This window comes from Equus przewalskii, chromosome 5 (assembly GCF_037783145.1).
Source record: "Equus przewalskii isolate Varuska chromosome 5, EquPr2, whole genome shotgun sequence".
In the NCBI taxonomy this organism is placed as follows: domain Eukaryota; kingdom Metazoa; phylum Chordata; class Mammalia; order Perissodactyla; family Equidae; genus Equus; species Equus przewalskii.
The window spans coordinates 32,052,468-32,065,552 of record NC_091835.1 but is presented as its reverse complement, the minus strand read 5'-3'; the positions used below and the strand labels follow the sequence as shown (position 1 = coordinate 32,065,552).

General features: G+C 50.8%; 1 protein-coding gene across 6 annotated transcripts in view; it reads right to left on the bottom strand.

Moving 5' to 3' along the window:
* Nucleotides 1-13,085, bottom strand: part of TEAD4 (TEA domain transcription factor 4) — a 66,548-nt gene that overhangs the window by 5,110 nt on the left and 48,353 nt on the right. For all 6 annotated transcript variants that reach the window (XM_070620501.1, XM_070620504.1, XM_070620503.1 and 3 more), the window contains 3 exons: nt 12,830-13,003; nt 1,110-1,250; nt 54-206 (listed from right to left, as the gene is read on the bottom strand). In XM_070620501.1, coding sequence (XP_070476602.1) covers nt 54-206; nt 1,110-1,250; nt 12,830-13,003 — 468 coding nt within the window. The remainder of the gene's footprint in view (nt 1-53; nt 207-1,109; nt 1,251-12,829; nt 13,004-13,085) is intronic.

Here is a 13,085-nt window from a genome sequence, read left to right as displayed (position 1 = left end):
CCAGAAGAGGGCATGCCAGTTGCTCTCCCCACCGAGCCACTCCCGTCCCACACCTGCAGGATGGTGAAGTTCTCCAGCACGCTGTTCATCATGTACTTCTCGGGCAGGTGCTTCAGCTTGTGGATGAAGTTGATCATGTACTCACAGAGCGGGGACCGGTGGATGCGGTATGAGTAGTGGCCATTCTCATAGCGGGCATACTCTGTCTGCAGGACCCAGGGACAGCAGGGGCTTAGAATTTCTTTGGACCACCTCCAGCCCAGGCCCAACTCCAAGAGGGAGCTCCACAACCCACTCACTCTTAAGAGGGAAGAAAAGACAGGAGGCCTGGAGGCCCTTGAGAACAGAGCCTCCCCCCTCCCTCAGGGGCAGGCAGAAGCTGGGCGATGGAGGAAGGAGCTCAGACCTAAGAGTAGTGGTAACAGGTGAGAAGAGATAGAGGGACCACTCAATCTTGGCTGCACACTAGAATAACATAGCGGAAGGCGCACAGGGATCCTTGTGTTCATAGAACCATCATGTATTTGTACCTGCAGATACAGACACACACACACACACACACACACACACACACACACACACACACACACGAGTGCATGGAAAGCACTGGAACCTGAATCGGATTGGCGGGTCACATCAATTTCCTGGTTGCTAACATTATACTCCAGATACGCAAGATGTTGCCATTAGGGGAAGTGGGTGAGGGGTACGTGGGATTACAATTGCATGTGGAACCACAATTATCTCAAGATAGAAAATTAATCAAAAATAAATAACTTGAGGAGCTTTTCAAAAACTGCTATTGTCCAGACTCCACCCGAGGGTCCCGGGTGAAGTGCTGTGGAGCGGAGCACAGGCGCTGGTGTGTTTCAAACCCCCTGGTGAGGTCAGGTGCAGCCAGGTTTGAGAACCCCAGGGATGGGGAGGGCCTCTTCCCTGGTCCCAGCCCGGCATCGGTTATGTTTGACATGAGGTGGGTTATCAATAACTGAGAGACTGTGAGGATGACAAATTCAGACAAATTTGGGGCAAGAGAAGAGGTTAGGGATGAAGACCAGCCTGAAACGGTGAAAAGGTCTGTTTACCAAGTGTGCTGGGCAGTCTCCTACCTCCACTTTCTCTACCACCTGCTTGCCAAAAGAGCAGACCTTGGTGGAACAGGTGATTATCATGTTCTCGGGACTCTCGTACTGGCTGGAGACCCCGTAGAAGGAGCTGCCTTCATCCTCGATGTTGGTGTTGAGGTCTGCCTGGAGGGAGACATGGGAAGCCAAGAAGCGGACAGGTAAGTCAGCAGGGCCCTCTCGGGGGCGGAGTCATGGAGTCCTCGTCCAGCTCTAGGACCAGGAAGCACTCAGCAGGCTTAAAAAGAACTCGGGCAGTGGGCGCTTGGAAAGCTCCCACTTTTCTCCATATCCAAGCCAGGTACACAATCAGGTCAAGTTGCCTACATGACGGGAGAGAGAACACTGCGACCTGAGTTAGTTTCAGGCCAGGGCTGCCCACTCAGGTACCGACACATCCAGTGGTGGGGGAGGGGGCGCAAATTTGCCTTTAGGACTTCAAGACCCTGACAATGCTCTTTCAGAAATGGCTCTAGGGGCTGGCCTCCCACCCATCTGCATGGCACGGCTGAGTCCAGACACCCTTGACCTTGTTACATCCGTGTCAGCCTCCAGACCAGACTGCCCAACACCAGTCTTCTCCCCCTTGGTTCACTCTCCGGCTGCCTGCGAGCTCTTAAAAACACAAGTCTGACTGCATCACTCTAGTTACAACCCTCTCACGGAGCCCCTCTGCCACAGGGCACGTGGTCTCACTCCCAGCCCGGCTTACGAGCCCCTGCTCCCCTGCATCAGCTTCTCGCCAGTCCACAAATTGGCCTCTCGTCCTTGCCCTGCAGAAAGTAGAGCTTAAACTGCCTCCTGCTGGATGCTGTGTTGATTCGAAACTTTCCTCCTAGAAAGGTGGAGTGAGCCTCAATCTCACACACACTCCCGGCCCCGAGGAACAGGCAGGATCTCTCTCAGTTTGATCAGCAGGCTCCCTGACTAGGCCTTGCCCTAGGCCCCAGAGCTGATAAGTGAGAAGCCTAAAGGGAGGGAGGGGCTGGATGAGACAATTCGGCGTCTTGGTGACTCTGAGGAAGGAGCCGTATTTCTGAAGCCCTAAGCCCCTTAGGAGTCCCCATCCCCAGAACAGAGGCCCCACATCCAATCACCCCATATGAGTCAGGCGTGCTAAAAGAGCAACTGAGGACTCAGAAGAAATGTACAGACAGCTTACAAAAGGCTTATTCTTAAGGCAAAGCCTCTCCCCCCACGTGGCCCCACGAATGCAGTGGGAGCTCCAGGCCTCGACAAAGATTCCGACACCAGGGACTCTTCTGCACCGTGATGGGAGGGTCCCCTGAAACCCAGGAAGTTTCCGGCGTGACTCAGGGCCAGGCACAGGCAGTTCTGGTACTGGCCGTTAGGGGGCGCTCAGTCATTATTTTTCTCTCCTCTGGGGCAAGACGTTTTCCAAGAGCAAGTCCGCTCCCCAGACTGGCAAGGCGGTGTTAAATGTCTTATGGCACAATAGAAATATTATGTAGCTACAAAAAATGTTGAGAAGGACCTATATTTACTATTGTGAATTGACTACAACTCTTAACTACATTACAACTAATTGGACTACATTACTGAGAGGGAAAAAAACCCAAGTTATGGAACAGAATGAGTATGTGTTACTTCTACGATGAGGAAAAAAAGGCTGTTTTCATGCTGAAACAGAATGGCATATGTTTTAGTGTACTCTGTGATGCCTTAATGAGGGCATTAGGAAAAAGAAAAAAGAAGAATTGGAGCTGCATTCAAGACAGTGTTCAGTCTCTGACATAAGAGCAATGCTGCAAACACCCTCCGCTTCCTCCACCCCGGCCTGTCTTCCTACTCTGCTGGGAGCGGAGCCCGGCGGGCAGGGCGCCCAGGAGTCCCGGCAGAGGTGGACCAGGCCTTCAGTGGGCTGGGAATTAATGGCAGCTGAGACTGGGCCAAGGCCTTACAGTGAAATATAAGGCGAACTGGGACCAAAACCTGGCTCGCGTCTCCTCTTTTCTCTCCCAGTAAGTCACACGCTCCTGCTCGGAGACCAAGTTTGTCAGACCTCCCTAAAAGGGGCTGAGGGACAGTTTGTGTGCTCAAGATACACTACAGCTAGAAGCACAGGGGGCAAACGGGGACCACGACTGAAAAAAGGCTGGCAGGAAGGCCAGCTGCCGAGAAGGGCAGGCACCTGAACGTGGGGGGACATGGCGGGTCGAGGGGGATGGCCAAGGGGCCAGGCCGGAGCATAAAATGATGTCTTTCAGACTTTAGCCACTGCCGGCCTCCTCCTGATTAATGCCACATTCATGTGCCACCTTCCACAAGTCCTACTATGCCCCTACTGGTTTCTTTTAAATCGACTTACTCTTATTCCTTAACTCCATTCTAAGCAATATATCCAGGAAATCAGGGGTTCTATTTTTCTAACATATATGAAAGTAATTACATAACTATTAAAGGAGAAATATTTATGCATGTGCCACCTAAAAGAACACTATGCTCCACCCCAGCACCTCGCAGCCATCTGGACGTGCCCTTCCTTGCCCTGTGCTGGCAGATCTGTTCAGACGGCCTTGCCCCTCCCAGAGGGTAAGCTCCCTGGAGGCAAGAACCAAGCTCTCCCCATGGCTTGGGCAGTGCTCAAGGTTCAGGGTGGGCCTTCAATAAAGGTCACATGTGGCTGTTCAACCTCTCACCTCTGGGTGGCGATGGGTGAGAAGAGAGGTCCCTTGGTCATGAGGACAGACCTGCCATCTCCGGCTTACCAGGGAGTCCTCTGAGCCCAGCTCCACTCCCATGTCAAGTACATTCCAGGGTCTTCTGTCATCACCTCCCTCTCACCTGGTCCTTCTAATCACTCCATACCCATTGATCCTGCCCCAGCCCAGAACAGCAGGGGCAGTGGGGGCCCAAGGAGGCTGGAACATTGTCCCTGCTCTCAAGGAATTTATAACTTGTGGGAGAGCAAGTAGAATAAGTGAGCTGGTGGTTGAGTAGGAGAGAGTGAGAGAGAAGAGGGTGGGGGGCGACAGGTAGCCCAAAGTGACGATTCAAAGTGTCCCCAGAACCTGCCCTGCGGTTAGTTATGCTGCACAGACCCACGAGACGCAGGCCAGTGACGCAGACAACGCACCCCAGAGCGCCTCCCTTGTCCTCAGTGCCCCATCCTTCTCGTCACAACCCCACCCCCTTCTCCCGCAGCTATGCTCAGGCATTTCCTGTCTGCCCTTGTATCCCCCACTCTAAGCATCTCCCCCAAACGAGCTTGCTTCTCTGCTTTCTCAGCCCAAGAGGAAAGCTGCCCCCCATATTACCCTGACGGGTGCCCCCCACCACTTACCCTCCTGCCCTCTGAATGCCCCCTTGCTTCCCTCCCTCCACCCTATTCATAGCCATGGTGCGGGTGGGCAGCTCACAGGCTGTGCCTGGAACAGGTGTGTGGGATCGGGTGACTGACAGATGAGCCGGGACAGCCGCAGTCCGGGTGTGGGGGCTGGAGGGGCCCAGATTCATTGTCATGTGCTGGTATGTGCCTGGGAGAAATGTCAGGGCCCAAAAGGGAATGGCAGGCTGGGATGGGAGGGCAGTCTGGGGTACTCTCCTCCCTCCATGGCCTTAGCTCAGCGCTGCCCAGTGTGTTCACTTTGCAGACTGTTGTTAATGGCCAGCAGTGTTCAAGAGCGTCCCCCACCTCTCCCCGGCCCCAAGGACAGGGGTACCTCTGCTGGTCTAAGGTTCTGGGGGAGGCTGGTGGGCTTCAGCTTCTCAGCCCCTGCACGAGACCTCGCAAAATGCATCCACATCTGAGACGGCACACCCTCACAAGTCAACCCCACACTCAGAGGCCATTTCCAGCTGCAAACGATTTGTCCTGGTGGTCTGTGAGCCTAGGAATTACTGCAATCCCATCAGTAAGGACAGGAACTTCAGTGGGAGGGGGACTTAGGAGGTTGGGTTGGGGACATCAAAGTCCTCCTCCCACTCCAAGTGGGCCCTTGATCAACACCTCAGCACGTGTGTTCAAGGCCTGGGTGCCAGCTGAGAAACCTGCTGGGCAGGAAAAGAAAGGAAGGCTGGGGGAGGTGGCACTGTTTCCCAGCCTGGGCAGCTCACCTTCCTAATTGTGTGTGGTCACTCTCACACCAGCCTAGGCAGGGGAGGGCGTGGCCAGGCCAGGACGCAGGAGAAGAGGGTTCCAGTGGCTGAGGATGCTGGAGCTGCCGGGGAGGAGCCCACGGACGACCAAGTCTCCTGGTTAGCAAACAAGAGCACTTCTGTTCCCCACATCACAGATTTGTTCTTTCCTGGTGTCTCTGCCCTCCCACACAGGAGGAGGACGGACCAGATGACTGCCAAGGCGGCCTGGCCACAACACGCCCCATCTCTGGTTTCACCCGTCCTCGCTGCCTCAGCCTGTGGCCTTCAGAGAGGGCTGGCTCGTGGGGCTCAGGGAAGGGATGGGGAGGAGGCAGGGACACAGCCTCCCTTCACTGCCAGCTGACCCCACACACGGGGGCTCAGAGACACAGCCCTCTGCAGACCCTCAACAACACACTGCTGCTTTTCAGACAGAAAAGATGAGCTTTGCTCAGGACACTGTTTAGAGTGGCAGAATCAAGCCGAGAGCCCCCACCTCCCAGCTGGGGCCCACTGCCGCCGTCGCTCGCCCTGACGCTCGCTCGCCCGACGCACTGCGAGGGCCTCGCCTGCAGCCCACCACCCTCCCTTGCACAGTGGTTACTGCCCCAGGACCCCGGATCCATTCTGGATTCTCCCACTTGGAACATGAGCTCCTGGAAGACAAGGCCACGCAGGGGCTGGGTCCACGTGGCACAGGCTGTGGGCACAGTCCATGGCCGGAGCACAAAGGCCGTGTGGGCTCTACAAAACCCAAGAAGCCCAACTGCCCGACTCCCAGTGCCTGCACAGAGTCACGACTGCCCTCTCTGTGCTCCCGCTGTCTGCCGTTCCTTGGGGGCCTGGGCTCCTCTGTGAGAAACCAGTCCTTCCTCCGGCAGGAGCAGGGGGGGCACCCAGGTACTCTGCAAGGAAGGACAGCTTGTGTGATGGTTCCAAGCACACCCCCTGGAGACAGCCTGCCTGGTCTGAAGCCTGCTTCTGCCACTGTGACCTGGGTGACCCTGGCACCTCTCTGTGCCTGTCTCCCCTCTATGGGATGAGCCTGCCAACTGCACCTGCCCCTGGGGATAGCAAGGATGAAGCCTGCTAACATGTGCGAAGTGATGAACAGGGCCTGCTATGAGGTATGATCTTCCACCTCCAGCATGCATGGAGCAAGAACGAGCACAGGAAAGAGGCTCACCCTGGCTTGGTGTCTCAAAGCCACGCCCTTACTTACTCCATGCCTCAGTTTCCCCCAATTTGTGAAATGAGGGGCCTAGGATGGTCCTCATCTGGATGGTGTCTAGAAGAATACAGAATATTATCTCCAACTAAAAGAAGGCAGGAGGTGGTGAAAAGGGCCCCAAAGATGCCACCTCCCTGCTTCAGGGGGAGACAAATGCCTCCTGCCAACCAGGCCTCCCTTTTGACTCTAAAATGCACCCTCGGGGTAGCTGAGCCAGGGCTGGGAGAGCCACAGACCACCTCACCCAAGCTCCTTCTTCCAGGTCAGGGCTAAGCCTGGACGGGTTTGGGGAGCGCGGAAGCAGCACTCGAGAGGGCGGAGGCTTCCACAGAGGAAAGGCCCGCAGCCTCCCAGACACACAGCAGGAAACAGGAGCTGCCACTGCTGCCTGTGCAGTGACAGCGCTAAGTGGCTGCCCACAGCAAAGCCTCTTGGCTCCAATTCCCACGTCCAGGGCTGGAAGGGAGAGTAGGGAGATGAGAAAGGGAGGTGAGATGGTTTAAGCCCTTCCTGAAAAACAGGAGAACGGCATCCTGCCGTGCATCCCACTTGAAAGCCAGCCCCGCCAGCCAGGTCCTGAAGAGGCTGGCGCCCGCCTCCTACTCAACCTGCATCATGGCCGTTCCCTACTGGCTGCCTCACCCGACTATGCGCAGCTCTGGCCATGTCATGCCCTGTTCAAAAAATGTTCCCCACTACCTACAGAGAAGGGATGGCACATGCGCAGTAAGCGTGCCATTATCGTCCCCAGCTACACCTGTGGCAGACATTCCCAGTCAATCCAGCACTTTCTCCCTCTAGATCCTTCTCAACCCAGCAGTCCAAACAACGACTACCAATCCCCGGAGGGAAACACAGGTTAAAGCCTATGTTCCTGGACATCTGGTTAAAATGGGAGCCTGACCATACAAGTTAATTTTTCCCCTTCCAGAAAGCCAGCTAGAATGACAGCAAACAACTTTCAAGATGTGCTGCACCACAAAGGTGAAGGAAACGGAGGAAAGACCAAAATGACAAGAGAGTTCAATAAATTCAGGGCGACTGCAGACTGAACAGAGCTGGGAGGGATTCTGTGGGGCGAAGGAAGCAAAAGGAATTGCAACCTAAAAGTACGTTCGGAGGGCTGCAGAGCAGACGCGTCTGATGGACTTGAGAAGCCCTGCACAGCTCGGGACTAGAGGGACCAGGACGGTGGGCTGGGGAGGCTCCAGATATGACACAAGGAACTGACCGAAAGACTGTACGTTGTGGTCAGCCTCCAGGCCGACCTCTCCCACCTTTGGCAAAGGGGCAAGGGATTATCTTCCCCAGAAATTAAACAGGAGGGTGTCGGGGTTCAGGGACACCCGGCATGTTTGAAGAGGGCTACGAGACAGGGGTGAAAACAGGGGAATTCGGTGAAACTCACCTAAGAAATGGCTGGATGGCTTCACCCTCTCCTAGAATGCTAGTGACCAGGCACAAACCCTCCAGGAGGAAATGAGGCATCTTCTCTAGAGAAACTGAACCACCTCAGAAAAAAAGGTCTAGTAAACACAACATTTATCGGTTTTCCCAATAAAACAGGTGGTTCCCACCCCAATCACCCGACAGTGAAGCCCACCAGGGGGTGAGTCCCACACTGTGCACAGAGCTCCCGGTCACTATGAAACACGGACAAATGGCACAAACAACAAAGGAAAGAAGAGACTGGACTTCATCAAAATGAAAAACTTGTACTTCAAACAACACTATCAAGAATGTGAAAAGAGAGCTGACAGAATGGGAGACAATATCTGCAAATCATATATCTGACTTCTATTCATAATACATAAGAACTCACAAGTCAGTAAAAACACAACCCAATTTAAAAATGGGCAAGTGAGGGGTTGGGGTGGGCACAAAGGGTGAAGGGGTGCACCTACAACATGACTGACAAACAATAATGTACAACCGAAATTTCACAAGGTTGTAAACTATCATAATCTTAATAAAAAGTTAAAAAAAAAAAAACTGGGCAAGGGCGCTGAAGAGACATGTCTCCAAAGAAGGTACATGAATGACCAATAAGCACATGAAAAGATGCTCAAGATCACTAATCGTCATGGAAATGCAGAGCCAAACCACAACGAGCTGTCGCCTCACACCCAGGAGGACGGTCATAACTACAGGAGACCAGTGCTGGTGAGGACGTGGAGAAACTGGGACCTTGTATGCCGCTGGTGGAAATGTAAAACGGGGCAGCCACTTTGGAACACAGTCTGGCAGTTCCTCAAAAAGGTAAACAAAGAGTTACCATATTTCCCAGCAATTCCGCACCTGAGCATATACACAAGAGAAATGAAAACATATGTCCACACCAAAATTTGTACAGGAATGTTCACAGCAGCATTACTCATAATAGCTGAAGCTGGAAACCACCCAAATGCCCATGAACTGCTGAATGGATAAACAAAATGTGGTATATAAGTACAATGGAGTAATATTCAGCCAGAAAAAGGAAGGAACTACTGATACACGCCACTATAGGGCCGAACCTTGAAAACATTACGTTAAGTGAAAGAAGCCAGACACAACAGACCACATGTTGTATAATTCCTTTTATATAGGATACCCAGAAAAGGCAAATCTACAGGGACAAAAAGTAGATTAGTGGTTGCCTATGGCTGGGGGAGGAGAGGTAGGGGGTGAGGGCTAAAGGGTTTATTTTGGGGGGTGATAAAAATGCTCAAAAATTAATTGGTTGCACAACTCTGCAAATACACTAAAAAACTGAATTTTACACTTCAAGCAGGTGAATTGTATGTAAGTGAACTATATGGCAATAAAGCTATTAAAAAAACACAGACTGAAAAACTATGGCCAAGTACTATAGATATTTGAGAAAACCTTCCAACTTAAAAGATAGCAACCAAAACAGACAGAAAAAAAGGATTAAAAGGAAATAAAAACAAAGGGAGAAGAAAACTTAAAAAATAACTCTTACTCCATATCCCCAGAAAGATAAGAGAAAAACTGTAGTCATAAAACAAGATCAGGATGCAATCAAAGAACAAGCAGAAGCTCTTAAAAATTAAAAGTTTCACAGTCAAAATTAAATATTTGATAGAAGGTGGGGGCAAAGAATGCCACCACATTCCATTAATCTAATTCGCCATTAACTGTACAATGTACCAAGGTTTTATGAACCACTAAGAAAGAAAAATGCCGTCAACTGAATTCTGACACACCAGCAACTGAAAGTCCTGTCCATCTGCTACAGTAATAGAACCCCGATTCTGTTCAGAATGGCAATTTACTCAACTAAAAGTGTACATTTTCCTGGCTCCTTTGCAGCCAGGTGCAACCATCCAACTAATTAAGTGTTGTGTGGGACTTCCAGGAAGGTTCCTTATAGGGAGCTAAGTTGGTTTCTTCCTTCCTGATGCCAGGAATATGGATATGATGGCTGGAACTCCAGCAGCCATGACCATGAGGACAAAAGCCACACACTGAGAACGGCAAATAGTCAGAGAGGGGTCAGGTCCCTGGTGAGTTCACGGAGCTGCTGGACCAGCCCTGGGCAGTCTACCTCCAGACTGACTTTACATGAAAGAAAAACAAACTATTTATTTATGCCACTACTGCTTTGGATTTTACGTAGTATGCACTCAGATATACTCTTAACTAATTCAGAAGAATTAGAAGATAAAGCTAAGGAAATCTCCAAGAAAATGAACTGGGAAATAAACAGGGAAATGGGAAAAATCATAGAGGATAAGTCCTGGAGATCCAACATCAGACTAAGAGGGGTTCCTGGAAAAGAACACAGAGAAAACAGAGGGAAAGAAATTATCAAAGAAATAACACAAGTAAATTTCCCCAAATTGAGAGTTACTAATCTCACGATTAAAAGTGCCTACGAAGTGCCTGGCTCAAAAATAGGAAGTGAAAAACCACATACCCCAGAGCTCATCCATGTGAAATTTAAGAACACGGGGATAGAGAGGAAATACAAAACTCTGAGAGACAAAAAACACACCAAGTCACGTAACAAAGGAGAAGCGATTAGAATGTATCAGTCTACTAGCGTTGGCAGACAATGGAGCAACGCATTAAAGAACGAGTCTTAAAAATCACTTCTGGGAAAATCATTTGTGATCTAGACTCTATGCCCAGGCAAACTATCAATCAAGTACAAAAAAAGAGAAATTTCAAAACGGCAAAGACTTAGAACATTTATCTACCATGCATCTTTTCTTAGGAAGGTACTAGAGAATGTGTTCCCTTTGAATGAGGGGGGACACCAAAACAGAGGGAAACATGAGATCCAGGGAACTGTAGATTCAATTCAGGAGAGCAGTAGAAGGGAGTCTCCTAATGACCCCTGAGAACAGGCCTGGAGGAAAACCAGTTCAGACTGGAGCAGAACAGGGGCATCCAGGAGGAAGAGCTCCAGGAGAAAGGGGAACTGATAAATTATCTGATAGGCTTGAGCATTTGGAGAAAAACAATTTTTTAAAATTTTATGTGGTGGTTATAATGGAGGAATCTGTAAAATTTTAATAACGCACAAGAGAGGTTTATTTAAAAATGTGCAAATGAGAAAGCCATTTATTTGTAGGAAAAACAAAAAGTTGTACAAGAAATGAAATGTAACTATAATATTCTTCTTGGCTTTTTGGGGTCAATCTACATTGTCAAAAGATTTTATTGCTTTGACTAAATTATATAACTTACTGGATATGACAATACTGGGATGATGAGGAGAAAAGTGGTATAACATAGCTAATTTTTTTCTACCATAATGGAATATACATAATGTCTTAGTTGTGATATGAAGGTATAGCAGTACAAGCATATTATTTGGAACCAAGGAGAAAAAGCCCAGAATAAACAGTGAAAAGTCACAGCAAGTGCCTCTGGGGATCGGGATTGGGGATGAGAAGCAGTGGGACAAGAATCTGATGCTTTTCACTATAAGCCTCTTAGTAATAATTAATAATTAACTCTAAGCATGCACTGATTTAAAAATGAGATAAACTAAAAAAAAACTACTACTTATTTTTCATCCCAGCATAGATTAAAACCCAGACTTTTGTATGATCAGGACCTTCTAGGACCTAATTGACCTTTGCAGTTTTATTTTCTATTATTCCCTCTCACATACCTTTACCCATGACTTTCCCTCTGGAGCCCACTTCCTCATGCTTCCCCCAGGCTGTAACTGCCTTTCTCCGTCTCTGCCTAATAGATTTTTGCCCATCCCTAAAGCCCAGGTCCAACTTCCATCCCACTTGCCCACCCAGCTGTCTTGCAGAGAGCAGATACTAAGCATCTTCCAGATCAGGGTCCTGAGTTTTCAGTTCCGGCTCTTGCCTCTTCGGGAGAGAGCCGGCCCCATGGGTTTGGCTGTGGATGACAGCTAGGCTAGGAGTTCCTAAGCAAGGGCCTGTAAGCCACCTGGAATTCTATACAAGCTTTTGGGTGAATATGCCTATTTCTAGGAAAAGTAAAGCTTCCAGATAATCAAAGTGGTCTGGGAGTAAAAAAAGCGTAAGCTCTCTGAGCTGTCTCCTGGGCATTACCAGAACTGCCAGGCACTGGGAAGAGGACTGTGGGCAGGGTCCCTCGGGCCCAGTGTCCATGCTCTGAAATTATTCAAAGGTTCCCATCACCCAGCTAGAAGGATTTCCTGCACTTCCTCACCCTTTGGACTGTCTTCCCTGCATCCCTTTCCTGTGCGCACTGGGCCCCAGGAAGGTAAGCTCCCAGAGAGGAACCAGGCCTCCTGGTCTTGGAGGAGACGTTTTGAAAGGAGGGGCTCTGCCCACATAGCACCTGTCGGTGGGGGGGGGGTGAGGTGGGGAGGGCAGCCAAAGCCAAGTCTATGGGCTGAGCTGTTGGAGAAGTTGGGCAGATGTTTCCTTTGGAGTGACCTATCCTAACCCTACAGTCCACTTCTCCAAGCCCTGTCCTTGGAAGTAAGTTTTTGAGGACCGGCTACCCTGGCTCCAGGCCCCACAACCAATTCAGGACTTGCCACTCAAAGACTCGGGGGCCTAGGGGGTCCATGTTGGATCGTCAGCTATCTTCAGTGTCTCCTGCACATCCTTTTCCAGTACTATATATAGCCCCCTTAAGGCCGAAGTTCTCGCCCAGGCATGGCTGTCATTACCACCTGTCAGAAAAGTGCCTCCTTCTATGAGCCCAGCTCTAAGGCCCCACGGGCCCCACTCCTTGTCTCAGCTCCCAACACTGTTGGGCCACTTTGTGCTCGCTCCTCCCCTTCTCGCTCGTCCTGCCCTCCCCAGGCTTCTACCCATGGCAAGGGCACCTTACGCCACTCTCCCCCGTCTCTCCTCACTGCCGTCGACATACTAGCGGGGAAGGGAGAGTTCGTCGAAGGGCTTACCCAGAACTTCACCAGAAAAAAGGCATTGGAAGGTCCCCGTTCAAAGAGCTCCTTGAGTCCGCCCTTTTTCTCTGGGAACTTGTCATAGATCTGGCGGATGTCCACAGCTTCGAGGTAGGGGTCACTGTAGCTTGGGCTTGACTGGCCGATGTGCACGAAAAGGTGTTTGTTGTACTGTGGAGAGAAGGCTGGTCTGAGGGACGCAGGAGGCAGGGAGGCGGGCGGACAGACAGACCAGAGCGCAGATCCCAGCCTC